The sequence below is a fragment of the Miscanthus floridulus genome, chromosome 2, assembly GCF_019320115.1.
Source record: "Miscanthus floridulus cultivar M001 chromosome 2, ASM1932011v1, whole genome shotgun sequence".
Classification (NCBI taxonomy): domain Eukaryota; kingdom Viridiplantae; phylum Streptophyta; class Magnoliopsida; order Poales; family Poaceae; genus Miscanthus; species Miscanthus floridulus.
Window position 1 is genome coordinate 44,260,099 of NC_089581.1, and position 21,372 is coordinate 44,281,470.

At 50.6% G+C, this 21,372-nt stretch overlaps 1 protein-coding gene and 1 pseudogene across 1 annotated transcript; one reads left to right on the top strand and one right to left on the bottom strand.

The window, feature by feature from the left end:
• Window positions 1–3,013: 3,013 nt before the first annotated feature.
• LOC136522883 (peroxidase 5-like) lies at window positions 3,014–6,836 on the bottom strand. Its single transcript, XM_066516680.1, has 3 exons — window positions 6,371–6,836; window positions 5,748–5,936; window positions 3,014–3,904 (listed from the first exon to the last, which is right to left on the bottom strand). Exons 1-3 carry the CDS (start codon window positions 6,602–6,604, stop codon window positions 3,329–3,331), a joined length of 999 nt encoding a protein of 332 aa, XP_066372777.1. The 5' UTR covers window positions 6,605–6,836; the 3' UTR covers window positions 3,014–3,328.
• A 3,702-nt stretch (window positions 6,837–10,538) lies between these two features.
• Window positions 10,539–12,930, top strand: LOC136536431 (uncharacterized; annotated as a pseudogene).
• Window positions 12,931–21,372: the final 8,442 nt, after the last annotated feature.

The following is a 21,372-nucleotide window of genomic DNA, read 5'->3' on the forward strand; positions in this document are numbered from 1 at the left end:
AAAACTTCCTAAACTAAAAGTGTAGATCTCGAAAAGTTATGAAACTTTGTAGTTCACAACTTTTTTATTTAAATTCGTTTGGGGCCTCAAACAAATAATTTACACTCGGTTTAGTATAATATATTGGGAACTAAAACGGAATCCAGACACAAGTGACATTGTGGTGTAGTGGTAGAGGAGGTTTGTGCGCAGCGGGAGGTCTCGGGTTCGAATCCCGTCGGCTGCGTAGCCGTGAAATTTACGCGAAAAAAGCCAGAGATGGATGGGCCTCCACCAATTAAAAAAAAAATTCCGTTTTTTCGGGTTTTTTTTCGGTTCCAACTTTGCTGAGTGTCGGGTACTCGGCAAAGGCTTTGCCGAGTGCCCGACAAAAGACACTCCGCAAAGACGTCTTTGCCGACTCATTTTTTACCGAGTGGTCTTTACCGAGTGCAGCACTCGGCAAAGCCTTTGCCGAGTGCAAATTGGGCTTTGCCGAGTGCCCCTGGCACTCGGCAAATTCACTGAGTCCAGTAGTGTTCCCTAATCCATCGACTGAATTCTCCAAGCACACCACCGTTGCCGGGGTCTATCCCCTTGTTAGTTTACTGTTCACAAGTGCATCTATCTTCAGAACTCATCAGAAGCTGCTGCTCCTTTTCTCCTGCTGAAACGCACAACACGATGAAAAGCGTGCGCCCAGGTCACTGGAGAGAGTAGCTAGAGCTAGCTGCAAGCTGCTCCATCGGCCGCCGTCCACAGATGCATGATTCCCATGAACAAGCAAAAGCATATATCCATCCATCGCTGCTATAGCTGCATGCGTGTGAATTGGTATGATTAGGTCGGGTCAAAAAGACTGTACGTCTCGATGGAGACGCTACGGAGTGCATCTGGAATGGAAGAATTCGATCAAGCTAGAGATATCTAATGCACATACGCCAATGGTCTGAGTTGGAATACATGGCCCATGGGGGAGTAGTCGTTGTTCCTTCCTGCACGCACGGCACAGCTTCCACACACGCAGCTTTCAGGGTTAGCTTGAGGCCACATTAGAGTCCATGCATCTGCTATCTTCAGGAAGATGTCTCCGTGGAAGCGGCAAAACCCGGTCGTCCCGGAACACATCAGAGAGTCCGGCCCGGCGGCCTCCTACGTGCGTGTGGTGGATGATTGGATTGGTAGCACCGTTCGTGCTCATCATATGGATATAGCGACTAGCTAGGAGACGCAATCTCTCTCTTCTTCTGCCTGGATCGTGACTTGTCGTAGAAGGCAAAGTATGTACGCGGAGCTGAAGAGGTGGACCCTAGCCTAACCTAGCTAGCTGATGACTGGCCGCTCTCGATGCATCGATCGATATCGACAGGTACTTTCAGTTTCGGAATTTCAAGTCCAAAAGCACCGGCGACATGCAGTAGCAGATTAGACAGCGGTGCCGTGGTGGATAATCTCTGAACTCTCTGAAATAGTAATGCAGGAAGAAGTCGTCTGAACAGCAACCAAAAGCCAAGGGACTGTATCTGCATGCATGTATGGATGCATGCTGGCCGGAACCCCGATCAATCCCCACCAGCAGTCCACCACCACCGCACCGAGGCGAGCACCGATCGCCCGCGCGATGCGATGGAAGGCAGGCACTGGCACACTGCACTGTTCTGCTGCTGCTACCTGCCGCGCCGCGGCGGCAGCATGCATGCATGCCATGCTGCGCGCGGTCGTGGCTGCGTGCTGCCGGCGATGGCATGTAAATCGCAGGCATGTGACGCCATGAGACGAATCAGCTTCGCGAAAAGTTTTCCCAAAAAGTGCTACAGTACCTATTACATCGAATCTTACGATACGTGTATGGAGCATTAAATGTAGACGAAAAAAAACTAATTACACAGTTTGGTTGGAAATTACGAGACGAACGTTTTGAGCCTAATTAGTCCATGATTGAACACTAATTGCCAAATAAAAACGAAATTGCTACAGTAGCCGAATTTCTAACTTTCCACCCACTTAACACGGGCTATGCGTGTCGCGTGCGCTGGCGCTGGGCCGCTGGCTGGCGGTGGCGGCCGGTACGGACACCGGACATGCAGATCTGCTGGCTGCAGCCGCTCCGTCGGTGGCCGTTGCGTTTGTGTCGGGCGGTGTGGTGGCGGTACCATCCATCTGCCGGCTGCTGCTGTAGCTGAACAGTAGCCGGCCGGCTGCCGGCGGGGTCGGCCCAGCCGGGCGCCTGCCGCTGCCCTGGACCATCCAGCCAGCCGGCCGGCCGGTCAGCCTTTTCTCCATGAAGCGTGCTGCATGCATCAGTGGGCCACGGCCCTCATGGGCGGGCGGGGCGGGTGTAGGATGTAGCAAGAGTCCGTGCTCTGGTGGTGCCGCTGATCTTCTGCGCCCGGGGACTCCATGAATGCTCCGTGGCTCCGTGCTGTGCTGCATGCTTGCATTGCAGCAGAGACGAGTGAGTGAGTGAGCATTGAGCTTGAGCAACAGCACCGCTGGCGCTGAGACGGTATGCATCAATGCATGTGCTGAAGAAGTCCATCTGCCTTTTTGGAGGGAAAACGATTACTGCAGCTATACTAGAGTGCTCATGGCCCAGAGCAACCGAACAGCCCAGGCCCAGCTCATTCATGCAGGGAAGCACGAAGCCCAGTTCACCGAGGGCGTTAAGTACCCCGCTGGGCTTGTACACTGCTGGCGCAACTTCAGGCCCAAAGTGCCCCAGCATTGAACAAACATAGCCCAGAGTGTTCGTTCGTTGGATACTTGGATTCATGTAGATTTCCCGGCTTGGGAGTTTTTTTTTTTCCCTTTTGATTTTGATGATGAGAATGAACGAATTACGAATCTGACGGTGCCTTGGGCTTGGGAATTTATGTTTTCTGATGACGAGATCGGCAAGTCGGCCAGGAATACTCAGACATCAGAGAATATATGAACTGAAGATTTTCTGTCTGCGTAGCTTTTCATTGAGCGCTATATATTCTCGCAGTCCTTAGATTAGATATACACACAGTTGCTGCTGATCCCGGACTCATGGTTTAATGGTTACATGACACACAAGTCACAAGTAAGCTAAAAGAATAAATAAAGCTATATCACTGATCCACAAAAACGTATAAACCAAAAGGACAAAAAAAGTGTAAAAAAAAAAGACGCACAAGCTATAAGCAACTGATCATCCGTAGCTAGCACGTACTGTACTACGTACACAACTACAGCTCGATCGATGGACACGTACAATCTGAATCATCAGACCACACCACACCACTCTATGCCGTACGTACAGTTCGTCGTCGTATGATTTTAATCACACCCAGCCAGCAATCCGGCCGGCAGATGGATCGATCAGCTAGCTGGCCACCCTGCAGTTGGTCCGGATGGTGCCGGCGGTGCCGGTGAGCACCTCGATGGCGCCCATCTTGAGCATGGCGGCGACGAAGTCGGTCTGGAACGTGCCGGGGCTGTTGGTGTAGCCGACCACCTGCGCGGCGGTGGTCGGGTCGGCGAGCAGCGCCTGGTCGGAGGCGAGCAGGCCGCGCTTGGCGACCAGGTTGGCGTAGTAGTTGGTGTCGAAGGTGGTGGGCGTGACGGGGTCCATGGGCACCGCCGGGTCGCTCCCCTGCACCTGCGGGCACTGCTGCGTGAGCGCCGCCAGGTACGCGGGGTCCATGGACGGGTCCTGCCCGGCGCCGCTGGGCCCGTACGAGTAGAGCCGGCCGTTGAAGGAGCTGCAGCGCGCGTTGCCCACCGTGTGCGCGCCCGACAGCGCCACCATGTCGGCCTGGGTCAGCCCCTTGGCGCCGAACACCTGGTTGAGCTGGCTCACGCTCGCCGTCGGCGGCGGCAGGTTCGCGCCCGCCTCCTGCGCCGACGAGACGTTGCCGTCCCTCCGCCCCGCCGGCACCTGGTACGCGTTGCCCCCGACCTGCATCGTCAGACAAAACAAATTAAACGGAGCTTTCTGTCAGTACTACCGCCAGCGATTCATCGAACGCGACGCGGCGCCAGCTGAGGTGGCACGTGCATGGGGACCCGGAAGGCCGCAACGTCCGGTCGTCGCGGACAGGAACCTCCGGGCCGGCGCGCGCGAGCGCGACTGCGACGGCAGAGCAACGGGGCAGAGTGGGATGGGAATTGGGAATATGGGATAGGCCATGTGGACGTGCCGGGACCGGGGAGGGGGAGGGCACATGGGGTGCGCGACGGATCCACGTGAAACCATGAGCCCACGAACGTGTCCTGGCGTGCCCACGCCGCGTTCCCAAGGCCGGCCGCCTCGTAGCTTTCGCTCCTGCCTCTCCCGGGCCTTGCTGGCCGGTCACGAGACATGGACGTCCAACCGCCGCCGGATGGCACTGATGGTGGCTCGACCGCTCTGTGTGACTGTGTACCTCTCGTCTCTTGTGGACGGAGAGGTTAGCGTCGTGCTCTGTTTTGCAGCTGCGAAATGGAAAGTTCTGTTTCCTACGCTACGCTCCCTGGCTGTAACGACCATCAGTGACGGTGTGACATCGACCTCACTCGTCTCACCAGCTGGTGACTACCTGGGCGTGCACAAGAAACCGCTGGTCCAAATAGAACGGGGATGCAGCGGCTCAGGCTCCACCAGCATGTTTAATGCTGAACGTGGTTCAGTTGACTTAATAATGGTATCGTATCAATGTTTTTCAGCCTGTGTCAGCAGTAGTGATTGTGCCCAGGTTCCAAGTACTATAGTTCAGGATCCAAACTGTATCGTCCTTGCTGCAGAAACGCGATAGAATAACAACAACGGTCGTGTCATCAGTAATGTAGCGTATGGAAAAGTCTCCCTGTGACCCTAACGGCATCTGAACCACGCCGTGGATGAAGCAGCCCAACTTGCAAAAGGACTGAACCGTTGCAAAGCGCCAAGGCCAGCAAAATCATATGGAAACACTGCAGTTCCTATAGAGAAAATGTCCAGACACAGGGATAGTCGGATAGAAGGCTTGCTGCACTAGGCATGTAGACGAGGGGAGGCAGGCTCTGCCTTGGTATTTGAGCATCCCCTGCACTGAATTGCATGGACTTTGTGCCTGGAGATGGGCGCCTATGCCTTGGGGAATGAAGAAGATGATCCATCCGTCGGCCATGGCCCGGCAGACGAGCATTCTTATGGTTTGCAGTGCTAAAATGCCCCCAGCCCAAGGCAAAGGGAGCACTACTCCTATTGCTCAACTGTACACAGTTCCTAATGCCATCTTCACCTCCAGATGGGCTCCTTTCTACAGCTCTCTCTCCCTCTCCTATGCTGAGCCTTGGAAGGCGACACGACACAACCATGTGCCGTTGCTGCTGCTACGGACACCGCCGACCCACCGGTAGGCCCCTGGCGCACGGTAACGAACTGAACCAAACAAAGCCGAGACGTGCACCTAAAGAAAAGGGCGGCTCGCCTCGAGTCATCTCTCCTCTCTGCCGGAGCATAACCGGCTGGTATGGTAGCTGCACGGCCACCGTGCCGGCCGTGCTTGCGCTTGCTTCGGAGGCAGAAAGAAAGAAAAGAAGAAAAAAAAGGGAAGCCTCCAGAAAGGCCATGCACCGACGAATCGGCCATGCCTCTTCACTTCCACTGCGTCGCGCGCGTGATCCTAGACCGATATCGAATTCTGCGTTCTATCTTGGGATGGGAGTCATTTTGTGTTTGTTATTACTCCACTGCTGACTGAAGTGAACCGGAGGAGGAGCTAGTGGATGAGCAGCTGCTGTGGTAGGTGGAGTGAGAGACTGAGAGTGAGAGTGCGTACCAGCGCGAGGGCGTCGCGGGCGGCGAAGGCGAGGATGTCGGCGCAGGAGACGACGCCGAAGCAGGCCTGCTCCAGCCGCGTCTTGGCGCTGTCGATCACCTCGAAGCCCCGGAGGCTCGCGTTCGGCGCCGCGTCCTTCTCCGCCTGGTTGCCCGCCGTCGAGTCCAGCAGCACCGACCCGTCGCACCCCTGCAAATATGCGTTGCCGTCGTCAGTACAACAGCTCGCTATCAGTAAAGCAAAATAAACTGATCGATGCTCGTGTTGCTTCTACTGCATGCACGTGACTCATGTAACAGATGAATAGTTTCATTGCATCGCTGTAAAACAAGGCCAGGAGAGGAAAATAATATGTGTGCGTGGAGGGGAATGAATGAATGAACAGAGGAAGGAGAGGCACGCAGGCAAGCTCCACATGCAACCACGCAATGCAAGCGAGGCACCCGTCCCCACAGCGACACCACGTTGCATTGGATCACTCGAAGCTTGTCTCCTCTTGTACGCAAGGCAGCAGAGTGCTTGCTCATGGCAGTAGCTATTAGGTGAATCGAAGCAGCTGTATGTACTGCATGCCGTGCTGTCATTCATCAATAACGGAAGAGAGCGAGAGTGCGAGCACTGACCCTGACGAAGCAGTCGTGGAAGTGGAGGCGTAGGAGCCCCGCGGCGATGCTGGGGTTCCCGGACGCGGCCTTGCTGACCTCCTCCTGCACGATGATCTCCGCCGCCGGGCACAGCGTGTCGTAGAACCCCACCTGCAGCTGCGCCCGCGACACCGCCGCCGCCGCCGCCGCCGCCGCAATCACCACCGCCCACACTAGCAGGCCCGCCGCGCCTCCTCTGCGTCGTCCCCCCATCCTCCGATGCCCTGTCAGATGCTTGAGCTGAGAAGCGCTAGTCCTGTCGCCGGCGGCTGCAAAAAGGCCACCTTTTTCGCTCCCCCTCCCGTGTCGATTGCTACCGCTGATTCTTCTTCTTCCTCCTCCGGTCACAGCTGCGCGGTGGGACTCCGGTCGGTCCAGGCGGTTTTATAGGGCAACTGGCAGAGTGGGGGTGGCCATCCCATGTGGGAACGGGCCCTGCCTGAGGGAGGGCCATTGCTAGTGCTTAGTGGTGGAGGAGAGAGAGTGAGAGACGGGCCCTTGTGGTTGTGGTCTATGATTGATTGAGATTTGTGACTTGTGAGTGAGGGGATATAATATAATAAAAGAAAAGAAAAGGCAGGCGCTGAAGGAAGAAAACGATGCATGCATGGGATCTGTAAAAATGATTCAGGTCTTTTGGTTTTGATCCGCTGCATGCAGTGATGCAGTTGACAGAGGGCCCTTGGGTAGGTACAAAGGGAAGGATTGTATGCTAAGCTGAGCCGGGAACCGTGATGATACTGTGTTTTTCCTTTCTTTTCTTTTCCAGTTATATGCACTACTCCATGGAGCTTTCTTCCCATGCATGCTGAGACTGAGAGCTGGCCAGGTCAGGTGGTACTACTAGAACATGCACAACAGCACAAGAGATGCAGGATGATGAATCATGAATGGCGGTACAGTGGCCGGGTTTACTATATATCTCCTGTCAAATGAAATTACTGTGCCTCTGATTCATCTGGCAGCACGAGCAACAACCTCCTGATGTACATAACAAGTACATGCACGATTGCACTCCATCGATTTTGTACTTCCATCATTGCCACCTCCCGTGTGCTAAACGCGAACGAACTCATCAGTTTATATATACGTACACAAATACGCACAGATGTCGGGTTGCTTCAGAAAGTAAGGTAATCAATGTCAGTGCAGTGTTTATGAGGCATCATCGTCTCTTGATGATTCAGAGTTTCGTCGTCCCGATCCGTAAGCAACGACGAGCGTCAGCAGGCGGGAAACGCGCAATCATGCCAGCTGCCCCCACGCGGCGTGCTGAATCCACGGCCACCCCCGAACATGCACTGCATGATTGATCAATTAATCCCCATGGATTGGATTGGATTGCTTCGTGGACGGAATTGACTCCTGCCGCCTACGTTACATTACGTTATCTCTGCAACTAAAATTTTCATAAGAGAATGACAGGCCGGCGTGCGAAACAAATCATCGCTCACCCCCGCTCTCTTCGTGCGAAACAAAACCTTGACCGCTCGCTCGCTCGAATGACCGCCCGGCTTCGCAGGCTCCATCGCAGTCTCGCATGCGAGACCGCCCGGCGCTCCCCTCGGCCTGTCGCTCGCTCCCGTGTCATCCAGCGGAAAAGGAAAGCCCTCAATCACAACAATCCCCAATCCCATTCCGCGCACTCGAGAACCTTCCTTCCCGTGCCGCAATACCTCCTCCCCTCCGGTAGCTAGAGATCGCGCCGCCATCTCCCGCCGGCCTCGCTTCCCACGCGCCGCCATTCTCCACGCTTGCCCTTGCACCCGCGCCATCGCCGTCGAGCGTCGCGGCCGCTATCACCAAGCCGAGGGGAGCCAGTCGACCAGGATGGTGGACTTGCCTTCCTCCGACGTTCTCTCCCACCGGCCTCACTCCTCGCGCGCCGCCGTTCTCTATCCTCGCCGTCGCACCCGCACCATCGCCCTCGCCCTCGCCCTCGTTCTTGGCATCGCACGCCGTGGCCACCCTCGCCGTTCTCCGCAGCGCCTCAGATGGCTTGGGCGTCAGGCGCCAAGCCCGCAGCGACCCAGTCGGCCAGAGCGTCAAGCGCCAGGCACCCAGCCACCAAGCGGAAGAGCAATGCCCCTGCAGGCTGCAGCCTAGCCCTGCTGCGGTTCTACCCTTTCTCGGTTGCCCCTTGCTGCTGCACAGTGAGCCATACAGTGAGTAATTTTACTAATTAGTGATTTTAATCCATGTCACAGCTCACAGGTCATGTGTTAATACATGACCATTCTTATAAAATGAAATATTTGGTCATTTCGCATCCCTTGTATTATAACATGACTTATGTCTTCTTTATGGTAGTTTTTCTTGAGTTTACGTAAGCCTGGAGGGGGTAGGCTATGCTTTTATAATAGTTTTATACCATTAGATGATGCCAATTTCAGGAATGGCGGTTTCTAGCATACTTCTCTCTTTTCTTAGTTGTTGTGAAATGTCTGGAGTCATCTTTTATACCATTATATATTTTTTTATTGTGTTTAACATTATCTATCCATCTATCTCTCATCCCTTCCCCGCGCCATAAGGTGATGTCAAGTAATTATTTTTATCATGCGCTCACTGAATTTACTGAGTTTGTTTTGCCTCTTTGATTAACAGTCATAATAAGATGTAGAACTGATATGTCCACATTTTGTTTACAGTTGAACAACTGACTCTGAAAGTTAATCATTTCTTTTAAAAGCAAACATCCATCAGCTGTTGTACACAAGAAGGTATGCAAAATCTTAGTTTCTCTTATGATTTATTTATGCTGGTTTATCACATCTAGGGGCGATGCTTTTTGATCTGTTTAATCTTGATTCATTGTATGCAAATGCAATCGAGATCCCTCAGTTTATCCTTCACTGCAGAGTTGTATTACTTGCAGAAAACAAACACTATGTGTATTTAATACTTGGAAGTACTTATTATAATTATTTTCTTGCAACTAATGCCGCCCATAGCATTGTATTATAATTATTTAACACTCAGTGTATTTAATACTATGTGTATGCAAATATAGTTTAATGCTTTGATAGTTAGATCATGTAGTATTTCATATGGTCACCCATGGCATTGTGTCATCAGATTGAGGTTGTTGATTCAGGTGTTACATAGTATCATTTCGATCTGTTTAGTTTGTGGCTGTGGTGCTCATGGGAAGCTTACTGTTTTTTTTTTCAAAAATCAACATAGCTTTCGATTGGTTGTATGCCCACCCTTTAGACTTTCTAAACATGAGATAGCAGTTTTTCCATTGCCATCATTAATCACCTCATGCTGTCAGTCAATTAATAGAACATGACCCTATATAATCCCTACTACTGGACGAGCATACAAAACAACCTACTGTCGCCTGTCAAGCCAAGCTAGGTAAATGTTGATTCCAGAGGAAGTGAGAATAGAACACTCGCACGAGTTTAGGGAGTGCAAAGAAGGTGCAACAAAGATGACAATGTCTAAACCCTTATCAGGAAGACGATAATTTCCCTTTACATTTTTCTCAACAATAGCATGTAGATAGGAACCTTAGCTAAGGTAGTTTGCAATATGTAGTTAGGCATGCATCTCCCAGATATATCTAGATTAATGGTTGTCGGTTTCTATTTTTCCTGCACCATTTCTACTAACTGCTAGCTCTTAAGTGCTAATTGCAATTAATATTAACTATTTCACAGTTTCTATAATAGATTCATACAATGGATAATACTTCTCGTGCACCATTGCGAGACAAGACTAACACCGCTAAAGAAGGTAATATAACATCGTGTCAAATATTATATGGCATGTACTATGTGTATGGACTATGGTAACTTATATTACTCTAAAATTAACTGTAGCCGATGCTAAAGAACGTAAGAGAGAAGGGGATAGAGCTCGATGGCTTCAACAAAAGGATGCAATTAATAAGAGGCGCCGTGAAAAATATCATCAGAGAAAAAACCAGCATGTTTTTGTAACTACCAATTGTAATGCGTGAATCCTAACATATTGCCATGGCGTGATGAATTGACACTTATTTTTTTCTTACAGATATATGTAATGTGTACAATTTTGTAGATGACGAAGCTGCATCAAATAAGGAAAACATTGATCAACGGATGATTGGCTCCATAGGAATGATTCCTATCATACCAACAATATTGTTGATGAGAACATGTCCACTCAATTATCATGTAATTAAATATGCTAAAATATTTTAGGTCTTTTAAAATGATATTGCAATAATATGACCCAATAGAACTAATGAATGTATTTATATGATTTCATTGATAGATGAGCCAGAAATAAAAACTATAGAGAAGGAGAGCAATATTGGTACAAAAAGTACATCGAGAAGTGACTACAAGAGTGGATGCTACAAAAATATGACGCCTGAACAGAGGGAAGCAAGACGTGAGCATCAAAGGCTGCACAATGTTGAACCCAAGCGTAAGGAGGCATTGAAATTGTCTAAGAAAAAATTCAAAGAGGTGCAGAAGCCCACCCTGCACCTAGAGTCTATTGCCATGGAGAACCCATTATATATTCCTGAGGTTGTGTGGCCCACTACGGGCGCATCTGGAAATCATGGAACTACGACAAAATCCAGTGATTGGGTTATCCCAGAGTTCAGTGCAACACCTCTTTATATTCCTCCACCTTATGAGGAGGCCAATGATGAAGGATGCGATGAGTTGTTGTCTGGCCATATGACATAAAGATCACATGTTCCATCTGAACAAAGACATGCGTTGTTAACGCGTCGTAACATAATGTTTGAGCGTCACATTGGCTCAAACACAAGGGCATCTAATAAAGATGGTGACTGCATGGCTAAAGACCGAGTGGGTGCTAACACACCCTTGACTCAACCAGTCGTGACCAACAACGGTATATACTGATGCCTCATTATCCCATTTAGGGGACCTATATACCATATTATATCTAACCAATCCATGGTAATTCCATGATTAACAGAAAGGGCAGGACCCAAAATTCAGGCTACATCATCCACATTGACGACACCACTGTTTGATGATTGTGAATGCATGGCTGAAGAATACCCGAATGATAGCACACCCTTGCCTCAATCAGTCCTGACCAACAATGATAAATACTAATGTCTCATGACCCCATTTAGGTGACCTATATTGTATACCATATTATACCTAACTCAACCATGGTCATTACATGATTATCAGAAAGGACAGGACCAAGTCCTCAGCCTGCATCAGATGCACCGATGACACCACTATTTGATGACAGTGGTAATTTACACTTTTTTGTAACATTCTATAAACTATTTGAACTCCTTTGTTCATTTTTACCCATAGTTCTACTAACTCACGTATCTTTGATGGCCATAGATGATGATGAGGGAGATATATTTGAAGAATATGATGAAGAGGATGAGGGATACCTATTTGCTAGGCAAGGTATTTGTATGAAAGACTAAATATAAATCAAATCTTCCACTACTTTATCTAAACTATTACAGCTTAAATGTTATTTCAGAAGAGGAAGATGATGACGATGTCCAAGACAATGACCTTGAGGAAGACACGACTTCTATCCCTGAAGTACCTGACCGATACGATGAGGTGTATAGTAACATGCCTATAGATACCCATATGTTAAAACTTGTTGCAAATTACGAGCACTGCGATGCGAAAAGGTTTGAGCATGAACCACGTGGGTTCTGTTGTCGCGGCAGAAAGGTTTAGCTCAATGAACTGAACGTACCTAATGAGCTTATGAGGCTTTGGTCAAGTAATGACGCAGATGCTAGGCACTTTTGTAACAATATTAGGTTTTTCAATGGCCATTTCTCTTTCACTTCTCTATATTATCGCCTCGATAGCGCTACTGCAAGCTAGAAGAACAGTGGCATATACACCTTTCGTGCACATGGCTAGATCTATCACAACATAAGGTCATTTGGTAGAGAAGAGGGTAAGGAGCCAAGACATCTCGAGCTTTACTTCTACGATGATGATCTAAGCCTTGAGCACCGCTATCGACGATGTTGTGAAGAGAAGTGCTAAAAAGACAAGGAAGTCATTAAGAGGCTTGTGGCCATCCTTTGTGACAACCCATACTCACAACATCTTAGGAGTGTGGGCCAGGCTCACCACCTCAAGGACTATCATGTCACACTAAACCTTGACTAGAGGCTGGACCAGAGAACATACAATATATCGTCAACTTCAGAGGTGTTGTTTGGATCGAGGGAAGTGAACTCCTTGGTTAGTTCCAGAATAGTGTTGTCCTGCATGGGAAAGATAGAAGCAGACATGGCATCCGCTCATATCATGGATGTTACGATGCTCTTTCATACCCTCTATTCTTCCCTAAGGGTGAGCTTGGGCGGCACATGGATATTCCAAAGAAAGGAGTTAGTATGGAAGAAGTCATCGAGTATCGTGCCCTACAGAAGGCTCGTAGTGGGTCAGAAGAAGAAATAGGTTTGTTACTCTTCTTATTTAAATACTTTGCATACATGTACCTCAATGGTTATTCTACAAACAACTCTAATTCATGTCTTTTTTTGTAGACTGCCCTGGTAGACTATGCGTGTCTGTGTGTGACTACTACTGCTACAAGTTTTAGATGCGTCTAGGAATATTTAACCCCATACTGTATGGCAAGTGTCTATTCCAGCAGTTTGCAGTCGACACATACATCAAGATCGAGAGTTCTCGATTAGATTATATATGCAACCATCAAGATGATATTAGGGCCGACCTCTACTAAGGATTGGTTGATAGCCTACATGCCGATGAAGGTAGAGTAGAAGCTATTGGAAAATGGACAGTGATGCCTTCATCATTTATTGGAGGCCCACGTGACATGAGGCATCGGTACATGGACGCCATGGCTCTAGTATGGAGGTTTAGTAAACTGGACATCTTATTGACTATGACATGTAACCCAAACTGGGATGAGATCAAGCGTGAACTCTACCCTGGCCAGACACCACAGGATTGTCTAGATCTTATTGTTTAGGTCCTTAGAGCAAAACTACAAGAGTTGAAGGATAGACTACTAAAAAAGGATATCCTTGGAAAGGTGCGAGCACATGTTTATGTTGTGGAGTTCTAGAAGAGGGGTCTGCCGCATGCACATTTTTCGCTAATCATGGATAGGAAGTACAAGATCACGTGTCCAGAGCAGTATGATCGCCTCATCTCAGCTGAGCTCCCAAACAAGAAGAAGTACCCAGTCTTGTACAAGATGGTTACCAAACATATGATGCATGGCCCTTGCAAACTGCTTAATCATGATTGTCCATGCACAAAGGGTCATGATTCCTGCAAGAACTGTTACCCTAGACCTTTCTGCAATGTCACAGTACAAGGCAAGGATTCATATCTAGTTTATAGATGGCGTGAAGATGGCCAAAAAGAAAAAGTTCATGGACACGAGCTTGACAACAGATGGGTCATGCCTTACAACCCATATCTCCTCCATCTATTCAACTGCCACATCAACGTTGAGGCATGTGGGAGCATCAAGGCAGTCAAGTATCTATTTAAGTACATTTACAAGGGTCATGACCGGGCGTCTATGGCTATGAGAGAGGTTGACAAGGAGGATAGTGAAGGGAACGTTGATGAGATCAAGCAGTACATAGATGATAGATGGGTAAACCCCCAGAAGCCTTGTGGAGGATATACGGGTTTGATTTGAGTGATAGGTACCCTTCTATTTTGTCCTTACAGCTACATCTTCTAGACATGCACATGGTGTCATTTCATCAGCGCCAGGGGATTCGATGAGTGCTTGATTGTCTAGGTGCTGATAAGTCAATGCTTATAGCGTACTTCAAGAAGAACAGGACAGATGAAACAGCTCGAGGTATATTATATCGGGACTTTCTCGAGCTCTATACGTGACAAGCACAGGGCAAAGTTTGGCAAAATAGGGTACGTCATGATACATTACGATAGACTAGAAGAATCATGTCTGTCAATCCAACCGAGGGGGAGTGTTACTGTCGGTGCAGAAAGTGACCAACACGTAAATATTTGTAGTTTTATCATACGTTGTGATCGGAGGTGGCCTAGCACTTAATGACACATGGTTTATACTGGTTTAGGCAACATGCCTTTTGTCCAGTTTGAGTCAGTCAGTGACTTTATTCCTGAGCCCAGGTGCTCGAAGTTTGCAGTGGGGTTACAAACAAGGAGAAAGATGGGGGTACAAGAGGTCCGGTCGGACTCTGGTTAGAGAGACCGAGAGTGATGGGAGCTCCACTATGTGCTAAGTGTTCGAGCGTGTGCTCATGGTTTGAACCTAGTGGTTCTGCTGTTGTGTACTAGTGAACTTGATCAATCTGAATCAACCTATCTGTTGGAAGAGAGTGCATTCCTATTTATAGATGAAGGGGATGGCCTTACAAGTGAGAGGGAGGGAGTACGTTCGCTGCTAAGTCTTGCTGCCCACGTTGGTGGGTACAAGATGATGATAGGCGCACACAATACTGTTGAATGCCAGATGCACATGAAAGGTTGCATTATTTTGTTTAGGTATGGCAGATGTCGGTACTTGCTATACTGCTGATGCCCAAAGGCATGTGAGGGATTTTACCATGTTCACCTGCTATGGTAAATGTCGGCACCCACAACACTATCGATGTCTTAGAGGTACGTGGGGGAGCCTTACCATATTTGTCTGGTATGGGAGTTGATGGCGCCCACAACACTGTAGGGGGAAATGTCGGTGCCTATAACACTGCTTGGGCTCTGTCATGCTAGGGAGGTCGCAGGGTACTATCCTGCACATGTGTAAGGTATGGTCCTTGGTGTTGCAGTTGACTTGGGTGCCCTGTCTTATCTTCTCCGCATGTTTCCTGGTCCTTACTGAGCGGGCGTCTTCGGTCGGTTGGTCATAGTCGGCTCTGATTGTGACAACTAGAGAGGATTTGTAAGAAGGGTTTTGGTGCATCCCCAGTCGGAGAAGTGGGTCAGAGTCAAAAGTGGTGTTGGGCTAGGCCTTCCAGTCAGAGAGGTCGTCCGAAGGCGGGCTGGAGACCAAAGCAAGCGCTCCGGTCAGAGAGGCAGGTCGGAGTCAGAAGTGGGCTCTGTTCCTCCTCGGCCAGGCCTTCCGGCTAGAGATTTGGACCACCCTTCTGGCCTGTCGTTTAGGTACTTGGGCCAGCCTAAGAGCTGCGTGTTGTTCACAGCATTTGTCTATTGGGCTAAGCCTTTACTGGGAAGCCAGTCCATGAGGGACCCCGGGTTTATGAACCCGACAGGAGCCCCTGAGCCCCCGGGCGATTTGGGTAGAATCATCTGGGGGATTTTTGTCTTGATGGCGGGTGCGAGCGAGCGCACCCGTGGGTGTAGCCCCCGAGCCCTCGGGCGATTCGAGCAGAATCATCTGTGGTATTTTTCATGTTGCCAGCGGGGGAAGTTTTCATTTCATCAGCGGGTGCGCGCGAGTGTACTGGTGGGTATAGCCCCCGAGCCCCTGGGCGATTCGGGCAGAATCGTCTGGGGGGTTTTATCAGCAGGCATGTGTGCGTGTATTTTAGTCAAGTCAGTTGTTTTTTATGGATCAGATGAGATAGAGCTCGTTGATCCTAGCGTTGATGCACGCCATGTGATTAGGCGAGTCGGAGTCATGGATCTTGGTGTTGGTGCGCGCCGTGGGATCGGGTGAGTTAGAGTCGTGGATCCTGGCATCGGTGCACACTGTGGGATCGAGCGAGTTGGAGTCATGGATCCTGGCGTCAGTGCAGTCCGCATAGCCAAGGCAGTTAGTTTTAGGGATCAGACGAGATGGAGCTCGTGGATCCTAGCATCGGTGCACGCCGTGGGATCGAGCGAGTTGGAGTCATGGATCCTAGCATCGGTGCAGCCCATGTAGCCGAGGCAGTTAGTTTTAGGGATCGGATGAGATGGAGCTTGTGGATCCTAGCGTTGGTGTGCGTCGTGGGATCGGGCGAGTCAGAGTCGTGGATCCTGGCATCGATGCAGCCCATGCAACTGAGGCAGTTACTTTTAGGGATCTGGTGAGATAGAGCTCGTAGATCCTAGCATCGGTGTGTGCCATGGGATCGAGCGAGTTGGAGTCATGGATCCTAGCCTCGGTGCAGCACATGCAACCGAGGCGGTTTAGTTTAGGGATCAGATGAGATGGAGCTTGTGGGTCCTAGCGTCGGTGCGCGCCATGGGATCGGGCGAGTTGGAGTCATGGATCCTAGCCTCGGCGTAGCCCGCGTAGCCGAGGCAGTTAGTTTAGGGATCTTGAGCCCCCGAGCCCCGTTGGGCTTTGGTAGAGGTCAGTTTGAGTTTTTGTGTGTTACCCCATCCTTGGTTTCTCACAACTGGAGGGCTGAGCTTTGTCGCTTGCCTCAATTGCTCGGGCTCGAGTGATGCGCTCGGTGAGTTCGCTATTGGGTATGATCGAGTGGAATCTGGGTCCATCATTCATGATGGGGTCTGCATAGCCCTCTTGTGACATTCCACTACTCCTTTACCTACAACCCGGTAGATGCCTAGGTCATTTCGGAGACCGACCCAGGTGGCTTGCTGGCCTCCCCTTGATGGAAATTCTATGGGCTTGGCGTGAGGTTTAGGGTCGAACGAGAAGGTTGAGATGACCCTATCTGCTTTGGGGCAGACTAGGCAAGGGCCGCACGGGGCTCATCTATGTTTTCTCCCCTAGCTCTATTTGATGCGAGGCGACCTCGAGCTCTTTGTGGGCTGGCCTTCGAACCCTGGTCTATCGTTGCTCATGTTGAATGAGGCAACTACCGCTTTGTGACATAACACAGAGCGTTGTGATGCATTTCGCTGCATGTGCGATGCCTTAGTTCCCGAGCCCCTAGGCAATTTAGGGCCAAATAGTTCGGGCAGCCTGGACATATGGAATGAATGCATGTATGGATGTATGAAATGATTATAAAGAAATAGCGGGGGTCAGTAGTGTTACCTTGATGACTTAAGTGACGGAGTTTGAAGAGCTCCAATCGAAAATGTCCAACCGGGACCCATGCTCGTCGTTCATGATGGAGTTGGCATGGCTTACATGGGGCATCCCTTTGCTCCTTACCTGTCTCTTGGTGTTTTCCTAAGCCATTCGATCGACTTTAGGAAGCCCAATGGTCTCTCCTAGCAGAGATCCCGTTGTTTGGGTTTTTCCAAGTCTCGCCTAGGGAGGCAAAGACCTATGTGCGCGTGGTGGTGCTTTGGTTCTTGCGCCCGACATGCGGTAGTGGTGGGCCATACCCAGGCCACGTCCTGTCTGATCAGGCACCGTTCCATCTGGCAGGGAGTGTCTTATTGATCAGGGTGCGTCCCATCGTATCCCAACTACATTAAATGGGGAAGGGAGAGGGTTTGTTCGCTTGTCATTTTGCCTTTCCCCGATCAGCGCGCCTTCCCCAACTGTTGTGCCCTTTTCCTTAAGTAGGAGAAGGGAGAAAGCTTTTCGCCCCGTTCCTTTGCCTATTCCTTATCTGTCGCCTCTTCTCATCTTCCTTCTTGCCGAGAGCGTTTGAGAGCCACGACGGTTCCTAGGAGAGAAAAGGGAGAGAGCGAGGGAGAGGAGAAAACTCACAAATTCATTCACGAACCCTAAGTGAAATGTCGGACTGGAGGTCATCCACTATGAGGGAGTCGGTGCTGGAGGCCTTCGCCATGAAGGGGTTTCTGCCACCGAAGGAGGTGGTGCACTAGAGAGCTCCTAGGAGGGAGGAGTTCCCACAACCTTGGCCTGGCGAGGTGGTTTCCTTTCTTGCATTCCATGAGCACAGGTTAGGATACCCCATGCACTGGTTCCTATGTGGGCTCCTCAATGAGTGGGGTCTAGAGCTGTAGCACCTCAATCCGATGGGGGTGCTGCATATCGTTGGCTTCGTCACCGTCTGCGAGGCCTTCCTCGGGATGGAGCCACATGCGGATTTCTTCAGGCGGCTGTTCTCTAGGCGATCTTTGCTGATGGGGAATCCGCCTGAGGCTGCGCCAGTGGGGCGCTTCACCCTACATAGAAAACCGAGCATGGGGGGCTCGTATCCCGCATACATCCCCTGCAACTCCAATTGAGGGTAGCACAGGGAATGGTTTTATATCAGGAACCTAGTGGAGGCGCCATTCTCAGTGTTCACCGGTGGGAGGCCAGAGAGGTGGGATAGTTGGTCATGGGGTACTTCCCATTGAGAGGAGAAGAAGGTGGAGATCATTGAGGAGGAGCTCCAGAAGCTTATGCGGCATGGCCTTGATGAGGTGCGGGTGTTCCACACCCTCTACCGCTGTCGGGTGCTCCATTGGCAGAGAGGGCACGGCCGATGTGGAAGTATGGCGGCCCATCGGACCCCGATCATGTGTCGTCAGAGGAGCTACCGAACGATGAGGTCTAGAGTCACCTCAACTGGGTGCTGTAGCTGAAGCCCAAGGAGAAGGTCGATGGAAGGCCCGGACCTCTCAATGCCTCGATGGTGTCCAAACTGGTATGCTCCCCTCTCTTTACTCCATGTTCTTTTCCCCTTTGCTTTCCTACTTTTTTTATTTTGAGTCACCTATTTTGTAGGGACTTGAAGCTTACAAGTCCTGGCCGCACCTTCCAAAGGGGCCAGAAGGCGTGGCTCGGCAGGCCGCCTAGAAGGAGGCGGCAGATGCCAGGAAGAAGAAGAAAGCCGAGGAGGTTCGGCGGAAGCATGAGAAGGAGAAGGAGATTGCCCTGTGCATGAAGGCTGGGGAAAATAGCAGCGACATCGAGTCAAAGCTCGAGTCGGAGGATCCCACAGAGGTGGATGACATGATTTTCTCTGAGGAGGCAGAAAGCCGAGAGGTCGTTGTGACCTCGGCGGAGCGTCGTGACCCTATGGTGATGTCTACTGGCAATGAGCAGGAGGTGAAGAGGCACGCTGTGGTTCCCGTGCCAAGGAAGCATGCAGCGAGTGCGAACACCACAGGTGAACAGGAGGCGAAGCGGACACGATCACCGTGCCCTTCGGTGGCGTCGCCAGTCTCGTCCCCACCTACCGCAAAGGCGGCCAAGCAAGCCAAGCAGTCTGAGGAGTAGACTTGTACCCACGTGTCGCTGGGGCTAGCGCCAGTGTGTGACTCAAAGCAGGAGGATGCCCTGCCTACCACTCTGATTGGAGTGCCCCAAGCCTAAGGTCATGGTGACTCGCGGGCCAGGCAGGAGCCGGTTGGGTCGACTCTGCCCCCGGCTGAAGTGAGGAGGCATGGGTCATAGCCCAGGAGCAGTCCCACCCTGTGGGCCCATCGATGTTGGGTCTTGGCTTTAGAGTCGTACTGCTTACATCCCGGTACATCTTTCTTTATTTCTTTTTGATCTTGTTGTTGAGTTTTTTTGGAGTATGACTGACCTGTGCTTTTTGATAGTGGCCGGATGTTGACAGGGTTGAGCATTGCCCCAACTCCCATGCAAGAGGTTTGGAGGCCCACCTTGCAGCGTGCCACAACGAGCGGCGGGGAGAGCAGGGTGGTGGTGGTGAGTCCTTCCCTTCTAGGGTGGCGCTCCCCGGGTCGGTTGCTAGCACGGAGGTAGCAATGGTGACGATGTTGGCGGTGATCCTAGTGGTGATGGCGGAGGCTATGTTGGAGGTGTCCTTCGCAGCCCCTCCTCCACCGGCTGTGGTGGAAGAGGAGAGGGAGACCAAGCTTCCTACCTCACCAGGCGAAGGGCTACATAGCTCACCATCCCTGTTAGCGCCGAAGGTGCTGGGAGATGTGACCGAGTCAAAACTAGAACATCTACCAGTGGCCCGCAAAGATGAGGTGGTGGAGATCCCCTCCGACGATGACGCGGAGGATGTGGTGGAGCTACCAGTGCCATTGTGGCTGGCATTGGTCTGGTCAGAGGCTGGACCCTCTAGCGGGCTAGAGGAGACTGACCTGGTGTGGCCCTGTCCTGAGGAGCTGATCAAGGTTCGGTTCATCCTTTGGGATTCGTAGGAGTGTTAGCTCTGGGACATCCTTAGGGGAGAGGACTCACCATGGAGTCCGATCTCGCCAAGCTATCGGTGAAGCTTGAGGATGCCCAGGAGTGGGTTAAGTCTGTCCAGCAGTTGGTCAAGGTCGACCTACAACACGCCATGGAGGTGAGTTTCCCATGCTTGTCCTTGACCCCTTGGTCTCTTGTTGGTTGCCTCAGCATGTTTGCTTCTTGTTTTTGTAGGGTCTACAGAAGATGTCATGCCGCAAGTAAAGTTTGCAATGGGGTTACAAACAAGGAGAAAGATGGGGGTACAAGAGGTCCGGTCGGACTCTGGTTAGAGGGACCAAGAGCGATGGGAGCTCCGCTATGTGCTAAGTGTTCTAGCGTGTGCTCGTGGTTTGAACCTGGTGGTTCTACTATTATGTACTAGTGAACATGATCGATCTGAATCAACCTATCTATTAGAAGAGAGTGCATCCCCTTTTATAGATGAAGGGGATGGCCTTACAAGTGAGAGGGAGGGAGTACGTTCATTGCTAAGTCTTGCTGCCCACGCCGGTGGGTACAAGATGATGGTAGGTGCCCATAATACTGATGAATGCCAGATGCACATGGGAGGTTGTGTCGGTTTGTTCAAGTATGGTAGATGTTGGTACCTACTATACTATTGATGCCCAGAGGCATGTGAGGGGTTTTATCGTGTTCGCCTGCTATGGTAAATGCCGACGCCCACAACACTATTGATGTCTCAAAGGCACGTGGGGGAGCCTTATCGTATTTGTCTGGTATGGGAGTTGATGGCGCCCACAACACTATAGGGGAAAATGTCGACGCCTACAACACTGCTTGGGCTTTGTCATGCCAGGGAGGTCATAGGGTACTGTCCTGCAGGTATGCAGGGTACGGTCCTTGGTGTTGTAGTTGACTTGGGTGCCCTGTCTTATCTTCTCCACTTGTTTCCTGGTCCTTACCGAGCAGGCGTTGTAGGAAAATCGTGACGCCTAAGAGGGGGGTAAATTAGGAAACTTAAAAATCTAACTCTAAACTATGGCCTCTTTTTCTAATCCTAGCAAAACCTATGCAATAGATAAACTATC

What these genes read in the sequence shown, in the direction of transcription:
- LOC136522883 (XM_066516680.1), bottom strand. Translation starts at nt 6,604, where the DNA reads ATGGGGGGACGACGCAGAGGAGGCGCGGCGGGCCTGCTAGTGTGGGCG. An exon ending in TCCACGACTGCTTCGTCAGG is followed by an intron (nt 5,937 to 6,370) that starts GTCAGTGCTCGC and finishes GCATATTTGCAG; the next exon opens with GGGTGCGACGGGTCGGTGCT. An exon ending in CCCGCGACGCCCTCGCGCTG is followed by an intron (nt 3,905 to 5,747) that starts GTACGCACTCTC and finishes CTGACGATGCAG; the next exon opens with GTCGGGGGCAACGCGTACCA.